This window comes from Lepus europaeus, chromosome 6, assembly GCF_033115175.1.
Source record: "Lepus europaeus isolate LE1 chromosome 6, mLepTim1.pri, whole genome shotgun sequence".
In the NCBI taxonomy this organism is placed as follows: domain Eukaryota; kingdom Metazoa; phylum Chordata; class Mammalia; order Lagomorpha; family Leporidae; genus Lepus; species Lepus europaeus.
The window spans coordinates 95,576,661-95,588,909 of NC_084832.1; the positions used below are offsets into that span (position 1 = coordinate 95,576,661).

A 12,249-nucleotide genomic window follows, 5' to 3' on the forward strand; every position below is an offset into this window, starting at 1 on the left:
CAGGGGCCAGGCCAAAGCCAGGAGCCAGGAACTCCATACTCCATACAGGTCTCCCATGTGGGTAGCAGGGGCCTAAGCACTTTTGCCATCTTCTGCTTTCCCAGGCACATTAGCAGGGAGCTGGATTGGAAATGCTACAAGTGAAACTTGAACCAGTGCTCCAATATGGGATGCTGGTGTCACAAGTAGCAGCTTCACAACACGCAGTGCCACAACACTAACACCCAGGCAGATATTTTGTAGAATATCTCTTATTTTTAATTTTTCTGATATTTTGTTTCTATCTTTTTTTCCCCAAACTTTTATGTATTCATTTACTTGAGATGCAGAGAGACAGAGGGACAGAGAGACAAAGATTTTCTATCATATCAGAGATTTCCTATTTGGTTCACTCCCCAAATGCTCACAGTAGCCAGGGCTGGGCTAGACCAAAATTGGGAGCCAGGAATTCAATCCAGGTCTCCTCCTTGAGTGGCAGGAATGAAGTCACTTGAGTCATCATCTACTGCCTCCCAGGGTGCATTCATTTTCTTTAAGCAAGGAAAATGAGATATAATAAAAGCAGTGTTAAGATGTATATCTGGGCCCTTACACCTGCATGGGAGACCAGGAAGAAGCACCTGGCTCCTGGCTTTGGATCGATGCAGCGCCGGCCGTAGCGGCCATTTGGGGAGTGAACCAACAGAAGGAAGACCTTTCTCTCTGTCTCTCTCTCTCATTGTCTATCTGTCAAAAAAAAAAAAAAAAAAAGATGTACATCTGTTTCTTTTTTAATTTCGACTTGATTGACCTACATGTCCAAAATAGTAACTTAATTCACTTCCCTCCATAATAATAACTTAACTGATTATGTATCTGTATAACTTACTGCTGAGACCTGCTCAGCCAATTTTCCAGGGTGAAGAGGGGAGGGTACAATAAACAGAGATAGAGATAAGAGATTATGGAAAAGCAGGGGGCCAGAGGGAGCCTCCACCCTAGCAGAGAGAGAAAGTCTCTTTCCCTCTCCTGGCGGCTTTTATTCCCTACAGATAACTTTCAGCCTTGCTGTGTCAGCAAGTCTATATTTGTTTACATCAGCACAATTTCGTCCATGGGGTGGTATGCATCAGGCTATCTCTCATGGGGAGGGCAGGAACATCTTGTGTGATAACCAGACCTTTGCCTGCTATCCTGGAACAAGGCGTCCAAGGCCTCTGTGGCATGAGCCTTCCCATAACCTAAGGCACGAGGGGACTGTTCCTAGCATCCCAGGCCTTCCAAGGAATGCAGGCATGATGTTTCTGTCTCTCTCCTCAATATATTGGTGGCATTCTTGGCCTTCCAAGGGATACAGCCATGATGCTCCTATCTCTCCCCTTAAGAGGTCGCTGAGATGGGGCTCAGGCAGTCCCTGGCACTTACTGCTGCGATTTGGATGTGGTTTGAGGACATCCCATACATGTTCTTGTACTAGAAGCTTGGTCTCCAGTTTGGTGGGGTTGGGAGGTGCTGGAACCTTTATGAGGCACAAGGTAATTAGGTCAAGGGAGCATTGCCTGTGGTAGTGATTAATGTAGTTCTCTCAGGACTGAGTGAGTTCTCATGAGAGCACGTTGTTATAAAGTGCGTCCACCCCGTGTGTTTGGCCCCTTCTACATTAGGCCATTTCTCTTTCCACTTCTCTGCCAAGCTCTGATGCACCCAGCGGGCCCTTCCCAGAAACCAGATAGGGCTGGCTCTTTTGGGACTTTCAACCTCCAAGATTGTGAGCTAAAATGAACTTTAATAGCAACACAAAATGGACAGAGGTACTGTCTTTTGCTTGTGACAATCTATTGACATAGATGTTCAAGCACTGGCTGGTTGACTACTTTCCAGATAAGTGTAAACACTGGATGAGGAGTGGGTGGTGAGTTTCACAAATCTGTAAAGGTAAAGCAGTGCCACATGTTCCCACCCCAATGTCAGCTACAACAGAACCATTGTATTTTCTCTATTTCTATGATTGCATTTGTAAAAAAAAAAAAAAAAAAAAAAAAAAGGCTTCTAAAAATTTGAAAAATGTTGGATGAGATGATCTTTAAGTTTATTTCAAGCAGTGTTGAGCAGACAAATAGGTAAGAAGAACAGCAGAGGTAGACTGTACACATTGATAAACAGGAGAAAGGAAAAAACCCAAATTTTAAACACTTCAATACACTGCACAACAGTGCTCCTAGGCATTGCATTAGGTGTAGTATCCACCCATCTACAGCCATCTAAATCCCAGTTCACTTGTTTTCCTCCTCAAAGTCTGCTGCTGCTTCCTTAGATATAATGTCTTTATTCCTCTAATTTCCTTATCTAGAGTACTTACCATTTACTATTTCTTGTTTATGTGGTAGTTATCTCTGATGTAGGGTCCTGTGTTTCATTCTTCATGTTTACATATAGTTCCCTGCAGTTTTATGCACATAGCAAATGCTCAATAAATACTGAATGAATGAAATCCAGGCAGTTCTCATACCATTTGGGAAAATAAAACCAAAACACATTCCTATGGAGAGGATTCAGTTTGTTCTGTGTGATCCCAAAGGACAGATCAAGAAGTACAAGATGGAGTGGTGCAGTGGGTTAAAGCCCTGGCCTGCAGCGCCAGCATCCCATAGGGGCACTGGTTTGAGTCCCTGGCCTGGGAAAGCAGAGAAGGACAGCCCAAGTCCTTGGGCCCCTGCACCCATGTGGGAGACACAGAAATTCCTGACTCCTGGCTTTGGATCAGCCCAGCTCCAGCCATTGCAGCCATTTGGAGAGTGAATCAGCATATAGGAAACCTCTCTCTCTCTCTCTGTAACTCTTTCAAATAAACAAAATAAATCTTCAAAAAAAAAAAAAAAAAAAAAAAAAAGAGAGAGAGAGAGAAGTGCAAGATTTTGATCCAGAAGCACTTTCTTCCAATTAGAGCTGTCCAAAAATAGATCTGCTGAATCATAAGGTGGGGTTTCCTGTCTTGGGAGGTTTCTACTGGCAAAAATAATTACTAAAGATGCATGGAGTACAAAGCTATTTCAAAAACGTTACAGGGTGCAGGTGTTGTGGCACAGTGGAATAAGTTGCCACTTGAGATACCTGCATCCCACATCAGAATACTTGGTTTGAGTCAAGGCTCCTTCACAGGTGATGGCTCAAGTGCCTTGGCCCCTACCACTCACATGGGAGACCTGGGATTTCTGGGGCCCTGGCTTTGGCCTGGACCAGCCCTGGCTGTTGTGGCCTTTTGGGGAGTGAACCAGCAATGGAAGCTCTCTCTGTCTCTTTGTCTTTTTTCTCTCTGTCTCCTCTGCCTTTATTTATTTTGAAAATAAAATTTTCTTTAGATTTCATTTTCAACTCAGAGTTACAAAGAGAGAAGAGAGACAGAGAGAAAGATCTTCCATCTGCTAGTTCACTTCCCAAATGGTCACAAGGGCCAGGCTCGGCCAGGCCAAAGCCAGGAGTCTGAAACTCTATCCAGGTCTCCAACTGTATCAGCTAGAGCTGAGCCAGACCAAAGTCAGGAGCCAGGAGCTTCTTCTGGGTCTCCCACATGGGTTCAGGGGCTCAAGCCCTTGGGCCATCCTCCACTGCTTTCTCAGATGCATTAGCAGGCAGTTGGATCAGAAGTGGGACTCGAATAGGCATCCATGTGGGATGCTGGTGCGGCAGGTGGCTTACTCTAACTCTATGCCACAGACCAGCCCCCAAAATAAATATTTTTAAAAACCCTTTGGAGGTGCTGGTGCTGTGGATGCAGTAGGTTAATCCTCCATCTGTGGTGCCAGCATCCAATATGGTTACCAGTTTGTGTCCCGGACTGCTCTACTTCTGATCCAGCTCTATTTGATGGCCTGGGAAAGAGTGGAAGATGGCCCAAGTCCTTGGGCCCCTGCACCCATGTGGGAGACTCAGAAGCTCCTGGCTCCTGACATCGGATCTGCCCAGCTCCAGCTGCTGTGGCCATTTGGGGAGTTAGCCAGTGGAAGGAAGACCTTTCTCTCTGTCTCCTTTCACTCTCACTGTCTGAGACCAGTATCGATGTGGCTTTGGCAAGCCACTAAATCTCTCTGTATTTCAGTTTCCTTATCTCTGAAATGAAGATAATGTCATTCATTATAAGATGCAATTATTTCAGCATTTTCATATTTCTTTATTTTTTCCAGGCAGAGTTAGACAGTGAGAAAGAGAGAGAGAGAGAGAGAGAGAGAGAGAGAGAGAGAGAGGTGGAAGAGAGAGAAAAGTCTTCCTTCCATTGGTTCACCCCCCAAATGGCTGCTATGGCTGGTGTGCTGCGCTGATCTGAAGCCAGGAGCCAGGTGCTTCCTCCCAGTCTCCCATACGGGTGCAGGGCCCAAGCACTTGGGCCATCTTCCACTGCCCTCCCAGGCCACAGCAGAGAGCTGGACTGGAAGAGGAGCAACTGAGACAGAATCCGGCGCCCCAACAGAGACTAGAACCCGGGATGCCAGCACCGCCGGCAGAGGATTAGCCTAGTAAGCCGTGGCACCGGCCCCATATTTCTTTCTTTCTTTCTTTCTTTCTTTTTTTTTTTTTTTTTTTAATTTGACAGAGTTAGTGAGAGAAACAGAGAGAAAGGTCTTCCTTCCGTTGGTTCACCCCCCAAGTGGCCTCTATGGCCGGAGCTGCGCCAATCAGAAGCCAGGAGCCAGGTGCTTCCTCCTGGTCTCCCATGCGGGTGCAGGGCCCAAGCACTTGGGCCATCCTCCACTACCTTCCCAGGCCACAGCAGAGAGCTGGACTGGAAGAGGAGCAACTGGGACTATAACCCGGCGCCCATATGGGATGCCGATGCCACAGGCAGAGGATTAACCAAGTGAGCCACGGCGCCGGCCCCATTTTCATATTTCTGAAATCAGGATGCTTCTTACAATTATTGTCAGGAGCACTTGTGACATGATTTTCAGTTCATACTGTTCATGTTAGAAGTAAATTCTGGCCGGCGCCGTGGCTCAACAGGCTAATCCTCCGCCTTGCGGCGCCGGCACACCAGGTTCTAGTCCCGGTCGGGGCACCGATCCTGTCCCGGTTGCCCCTCTTCCAGGCCAGCTCTCTGCTGTGGCCAGGGAGTGCAGTGGAGGATGGCCCAAGTGTTTGGGCTCTGCACCCCGTGGGAGACCAGGATAAGCACCTGGCTCCTGCCATCGGAACAGCGCGGTGCGCTGGCCGCAGCGCGCTACCGCGGCAGCCATTAGAGGGTGAACCAACGGCAAAGGAAGACCTTTCTCTCTGTCTCTCTCTCTCTCTCACTGTCCACTCTGCCTATCAAAAAAAAAAAAAAAAAAAAAAGAAGAAGAAGTAAATTCTGTACTGTGTAAAATAGCTTTCCAGGAGTGGCTCTTGGGCCTAGTGGTTAAGATGCCAGTCAAGATGCCGTAGTCCCATATTGGAGCGTCTGGGTTTGATGTCTGGTTCCAACTCCTGACCCCAGTTTCCTGCTAATATAAATCCTGTGAGGCAGCAGATAATTGCTCAAGTAGTCAGGTCCCTGCCATCCATGTAGGAAAGCTGGATTGGGTTCATCACTCCCAGCTCTGGCCGGGAGCCTGGAGCTTCATTGGATCTCCCAAGCAGATGCAGGGGCCCAAACACTTGGGCCATCTTCCTTTGCTTTTCCCAGGCCATTAGCAGGGAACTGCATTGGAAGTGAAACAGCTAATGGTAAACAAAACAATGATGTCTTAATATTGACAACATCTTCAAGTCAATGAATATGGTATTTAAATAATTACTTCATGAGATTATTATGAAATTTATAAGGGTTAAATGAATTAATATATGTAAACTCTTTGGAAATTAAGTACCACATAAGTGCTATTGCTATGATTTTTATAGAATGAGCCACCATTATTTTCAACAATTGAGCCTTCTAATTCAGATTCTTTCTTTCTCTCTTTCTTTCTTTTTTGACAGGCAGAGTTAGACAGTGAGAGACAGAGAGAAAGGTTTTCCTTTTCCGTTGGTTCACCCCCCAAATGGCCACTACACCGACCCAAAGCCAGGAGCCAGGTGCTTCTCCTGGTCTCCCATGCGGGTGCAGGGTCCAAGCACTTGGGCCATCCTCCACTGCCTTCCCGGGCCACAGCAGAGAGCTGGACTGAAAGAGAAGCAACTGAGACAGAATCCGGCGCCCTGACCAGGACTAGAACCCGGGGTGCCGGCGCCGCAGGCGGAGGATTAGCCAAGTGAGCCGCGGCACCGGCCTCTAATACAGATTCTAATAGGATGTCATACCAATAAGGTTATAGAGATTGTGAAAGGAACACTAAAGGTTTTCTCAAGTGAAAATATGGCCTTGGGAATAAAGTGGAAGAAGACCTAGGAGAGTAAGGAAAGGGTTGTAGAAACAGACTATGCTCTTTTCAATGAAACTGAATGGAAATCAAAAGACTCTGGAAATGAAAATGAGAGGTTAGGGTGCAGCAGGAGCCTTCTCCCTCTTATTCTCAACAGTTTCAGGCATCACCCACATTTCTGTTCTGCCACTCCCCTGTCTAGCAGGACCTCCACCATTTTGAATATAAATCACTCATAATAGACGCACTTTCTAAACATTCACTGATTCTGCGGGAAAAGTAAGAGAGTCAGTGCTTCTTCAAACATCTTTGTCTTTGTCTCAACTGCAACCAAAATGACTGCCCAGGGTTTGATTATCAGGGAAAAGATATTTTGCATTGAAGTAAGGGGTTTCTGATCTCAGCTGGCTCCATTCAGAACCACTGGTTTGGATACTCTGCTCAGGGCAGGCTTTGTGGAATGATAGTTATTGAAAGAATGCAATATGGAGATTTTCACTTGACAACTGCAGCTTTGAATTCTCAAAGCCTTTTAGTTCCTTGTTAAGGAACAGGCATGGTGCACTGGTTAAGCCATCTCTTGAGACACCCACATCCCGAATTTGAGGGTCTGGATCCAAGACCTGGTTCTGCTTTCAATTCCAGCTCTGTGCTAATGTGCACCCTGGGAGGCAGCAGACGATGGTTCAACTACTTGGATTCCTGCCAGTTATATGGGAGAGTTAGGTGGAGTTTCTGGTTCCTGGTTTCAGCCTGGCTCAGTCCTGGTTGCTGCAGGTGTTTAGGGAATGAACCAGTAGACGAAAGATCTTTGTCTCTCGCTGCCTTTCAAATTAGATAAATAAATAAGAATTTTTTAAAAACCCAAAGAATAAGAAGTTAAGAGCTGTCTGAATGCATTACTTTGGCTGAGATTCTTAGCCCGCTTTAAATGTCTCCTGGTATGCTTGCTATTGCTTTTAAAAAAAAAAATCTATTACAGCTTTACTAGTATTAAGAAAGAAAGCTGGAGACATCACACGTTCTGGCTTCAAAAATTATTATAAACCTACAGAAATTGTATAGCACTGGCATAACAACAGGCATATAGAAACGAATCCACAAATGTATGGTCAAATAATCTTTGACAAGGGTGCCAACAGTACACAATGGGGAAAAAACAGTGTTTGTAATAAATGGTGCTGGGGGCAAGGGAAGATGGAGCCATGGGTGGGGAACATGTCCAAGTCAGACATCGGCAGGAAGTGGGACCGGTGCATGGCGGATACGGTCATGAAGATAGGTACTGGTTTTGGATTAGGAGTTGTTTTCTCACTTACCGTCTTTAAAAGAACATCATGGCCTTTAGCCTTTGGTTCTGGCATGGGCCTGGGCATGGCCTATTCCAACTGTCAGCACGACTTCCAGGCGTCTTACCTTCTGCATGGGAAATACGTCAAAAAGCAGGAGCAGTGACGCACACTGAGAACGCCCCGGAGGGAGGAAGGGAGGAACCCCGCAGCGCTCCAGAGTCGCAGCGCTTCCAACTCCAGTGCTCTGCTGTGTCTGAAACCAGCCTGTTTCTTGTTTTGTATTTTCTCTCTGGAAATTGTAAGGAGATGGTCTGAAGAGAAATAAATTAAACACAAATAGGAAAAAAAAAATGGTGCTGGGAAAACTGGCTATTCAGATGCAAAATAAATGAACTCGAACTATTATACTACAATCAAAAATTAATGCAAAGTCAATTAAAGACTTAAATGTAAAACTTGAAATTATAAAACTCTTAGAAGAAAATGCAGTAGAAAATTTCATGGGGCTGGCACTGTGGCATAGTGGGTAAAGCCACTGCAGGCACAGCACAGGCATCCCATATGAGAGTGGGTTCGTCTTGGCTGCTCCACTTTCAATCCAGCTCCCTTCTAATGTGCCTGGGAAAGCAGCAGAGCATGGCCCAAGTCCTTGGGCCCCTGCACCAGTGGGAGACCCGGATGAAGCTCCAGGCTCCCAGCTTTTTATCAGCCCAGCTCTGGCCATTGTGGCCATTTATGGAGTGAACGAGTGGATGGAAGATATTTTTCGCTCCCTCTCTCTGTAACTCTGCTTTTCAAATAAATTAATAAATCTTTAAAAAGGAAAATTTCAATACGTTAGTTGTAGCAATGATTTCTTAGATGTGACATTAACAGCACATAAAAGCAAAAATAGGCAAGTGGAACTAACTTGAACTAAAAAACTTCTGCACAGCAAAAGAATAAACAAAAAAAAGACAGGGGTTGGTGTTATGGTTCAGGACCCAGCTGCTTCACTTATGATCCAGCTCTCTGCTAATGAGCCTGGAAAGCAGCAGAGGATGGCCCAAGTACTTGTGGCTTTATCACTCATGCAGGAGATCTGGATGGAGTTTCAGACTCTGGCTTTGGCCTGGCCCAGCCCTGGCCCTTCTAGCCATTTGGAAAATGAACTACCGGATGGAAAATATCTGTCTTTGACTCTTTTTCCCTCTCTGTTGCTCTGCTTTTCCCATAAATAAATACATAAACAAACAAATAAATAAATTAGAAAGAAAAATTATGGGGCCAGCGCTGTAGTGCAGCGGGTAAAGCTGTTGCCTGCAAACCCAGCATCCCATATGGGCACTGATTTGTGTCCCAGATGCTCTTCCCCTCCCCCTTTCCCTCTTCCTCCTCCTCCTTCTCCTTCTCCTTCTTCTTCTTTTTTTTTTTTAAAGATTTATTTTATTTACTTGAAAGTCAGAGTTACACAGAGAGAAAAGGAAAGGCAGAGAGAGAGATCTTCCATCCGCTGGTTCACTCCCCTGTTGGCTGCAATGGCTGGAGCTGTGCTGATATGAAGCCAGGAGCCAGGAGCTTCTTCTGCGTCTTCCATGTGGGTGCAGGGGCCCAAGGACTTGGGCCATATTCTACTGCTTTCCCAGGCCATAGCAGAAAGCTGGATCAGAAGTGGAGCAGCCAGGTCTCGAACCTTTGCCCATTTGGGATGCCAGCACTGCAGGCAGCAGCTTTACCCGCTATGCCACAGTGCCAGTCCCTGCTCCACTTCTGATCCAGCTCCCTGCCAATGCACCTGGGAAAGCAGTGGAAGATGGCCAAAGTGATTGGGCCCTTGTGCCCACGTGGGAGACTCAGAAGAAGCTCATGGCTCTTGGCTTTGGCCTGGTCCAGCTCTGGTTGTTGTGGCCATTTGGGAAGTGAACCAGCATATGGAAGAGTTCTCTCTCTCTCTCTCTCTCTCTCTCTCTCTCCCTCTCACTCTCTGTTTTTCCCCCTTTTGCTCTGTAACTCTTTCAACTAAATAAATAAATACTTTAAAAAATCAGTTAAATTATCATCCCACACCTGTTGAATATATATATATATATTTCATTTAATTTTAGTTCAGTTTTAAAAAGTTTTTGTATTGAGTTAAAAGGCATAGTTACAGAGAGATTTTTTAAAAAGATTTATTTATTTGAAAGTAGGAGTTACAGAGAGAGAAAGAGACAGAGAGAGAGAATCTTCCACCTTTGGTTCACTCCCCATATGGTTGCAATGGCCAGGGCTGGGCCAGGCCAAAGCCAGGAACTTCATCTGGGTCTCCCACATGAATGGCAGAGGCCTAGGCACTCGTGCCATCTTCCACTGCTTTTCCCAGGCCATTAGCAAGGAGCTGCATTGCAAGTGGCGCCTCCAGGACTCCAACTGGCATGCATATGGGATGCCAGTGTTGGGGATGGCAGCTTTATCAGCTACGCTGCAACACCTGCCCCTTAGTTTAGTTTTTTAAGCAACAATTAAAGAAAAGAAGAGTTGGGAAGGATGTAAAGAAATTGGAACCTGTATGTACTGTCGGAAGGAATGTAAAATGATGTAAGTGCTATCGAAGTCAATACAGTGGTTCTTCAAACATTTAAAAATATAATTGCTATAATATAATCCAGCAGTCCCAATCTGGTACTTATCCAAAAGAATTGAAATGAGGGTCTCAAAGAAATATCTGCACTCCCATGTTCACAGTAACATGATTCACAATAGTCAAGATATATAAACAACCTACATGTCCATTGATGAGTCAATGAATAAAAAAATGTGGTCTGGGGCTGACGCTGTGGCGCAGCATGTTAAGCTTCTGCCTGCAGTGCCAGCATCCCATTTGGGTGCTGGTTTAAGTCCTGGCTGCTCCATTTCCAACCCAGCACCCTGCTAATGCGTCTGGGAAAGCGGTGGTGGATGGCCCAAGTCCTGGGTCCCTGCACCAATGTGGGAAACCTGGAAGAATCTCCTGGATCTGTCTTCAGCCTGGCCCACCTCCAGTCATTGCAGCCATTTGGGGAGTGAACCAGCAGATGGAAGATCTTGCTCTCTCTGTGACTCTTCCCTTCAAATAAGTAAATAAATATGAAAAAAAGAAAGAAAACTTAAGTTCATGGGAAAATAGAATTAAAAGATAAGTTCATTAAAAAAAAGATTTATTTATGTATTTTAAAGGTAGAGTCAGAGAGAGAGGAAGAGACAAAGAGTTTTTCCATCCTCTGATTCAGTTCTCAAATGGTTGCAACAATTGGGGTCAGCCCAGTTAAAGTCTGGAGCCTGAAACTCCATTTGGGTCTCCCATTGGCGTGGTGGGGGCCCAACTAATTGGACCTTGGGGCCACTGCTGTGGCGCAACAGGTCAAAGCCCTGGCCTGCAGCGCTGGCATCCCATCCCATCCCATTGGCTGCTCCACTTCCCATTCAGCTCCCTGCTAATGTGCCTGGGAAAGTAGCAGAGGATGGTCCAAGTCCTTGGGCCTCTGCACCCACATGGAAGACCAGAAGAAGCTGCTGGGTCATGGCTTCAGATCGGCTCTGGCCACTGTGGCCATTTGGGGAGTGAACCAGCAGATGGAAGACCTCTCGTCTCTGCCTCTACCTCTCTCTGTAACTGTCTTTCAAATAAATAAAATAAAATAAATTAAAAAACCCCAACTAATTGGGCCATCTTCTGCTGACTTCCCAGGTGCGTTAGCAGATAGCTGGATCAGATGAAGAACAGCTCGCTCGCTCTCTCTCTCTCTCTCTCCCTCTTTCTCTCTGTGGGTATGTCTCCTTTCTGTAACTCTGCCTTTCAAATAAATTTTTTTTAAAAAATACTGAAATAAAACAAAAATTAAAAAATAAGAAAATGTGGCCTTTTTTATTTTTAAGATTTTATTTATTTATTTGAGAAAGGCAGAGTCACAGACAGAGGAATAGACAGAAAGAAAGGCCTTCCATCCGCTGGTTCACTCCCAAAATGGCCACAATTGGCAGAGCTGGAAGCCAGGAGCCAGGAGCTTCTTCTGAGTTTCCCACATGAGTGAAAGGGCCCAAGTAGTTGGATCAACTTCCACTGCTCTCCAGGCCATTAGCAGAGAGCTGGATCAGAAGAGGAGCAGCTGAAACACAAACTAGTTCCCTTATGGGATGAGGGTGCTGCAGGTGTAAGTTTAGCCTACTAAGCTGCAGCACAGACCCAGACAATGTGATCTATAAACACAATGGAATATCATTAAGGCTTTAAAAAGAAGAAAATCTGACATACATCACAACGTGAATGAACATGTTGGGCACTGCATTAAATGAACTAAGCCATTCTCAGAAGGACAAATTATGCTCAAATTCATGTATATGAGGAATCTGAAATAGTCAAATGCAAAGGAACAGAGGTTGAATAGTGGTTGACAGGGGCTGGTGGGAGGAGAAATGCAGAATAACTGTTCCATTGGTAAAGAGTTTCAGTTATGCAAGCTGGGAAAGTTTTAGAGATTTATTATTCATCATTGTGTTTATGGCTAAAATATACTATATCCTGTACTTATAACACTCGTCAAGGGTCTTATGTTATTTTTATATTTTTATTTTTTTTTTGACAGGCAGAGTGGACAGTGAGAGAGAGAGAGAGAGAGACAGAGAGAAAGGTCTTCCTTTTGCCGTTGGTT

The 12,249-nt window shown here is 45.3% G+C and overlaps 1 protein-coding gene across 1 annotated transcript; it reads left to right on the forward strand.

Annotated features, from left to right (window-relative positions):
- Positions 1-7,513: 7,513 nt before the first annotated feature.
- LOC133762427 (MICOS complex subunit MIC10-like) lies at positions 7,514-7,804 on the forward strand. Its single transcript, XM_062195420.1, has one exon. The coding sequence runs from the start codon at positions 7,530-7,532 to the stop codon at positions 7,764-7,766; it is 237 nt and encodes a 78-aa protein (XP_062051404.1). The 5' UTR covers positions 7,514-7,529; the 3' UTR covers positions 7,767-7,804.
- Positions 7,805-12,249: the final 4,445 nt, after the last annotated feature.

What these genes read in the sequence shown, in the direction of transcription:
- LOC133762427 (XM_062195420.1), top strand. Translation starts at nt 7,530, where the DNA reads ATGTCCAAGTCAGACATCGGCAGGAAGTGGGACCGGTGCATGGCGGAT.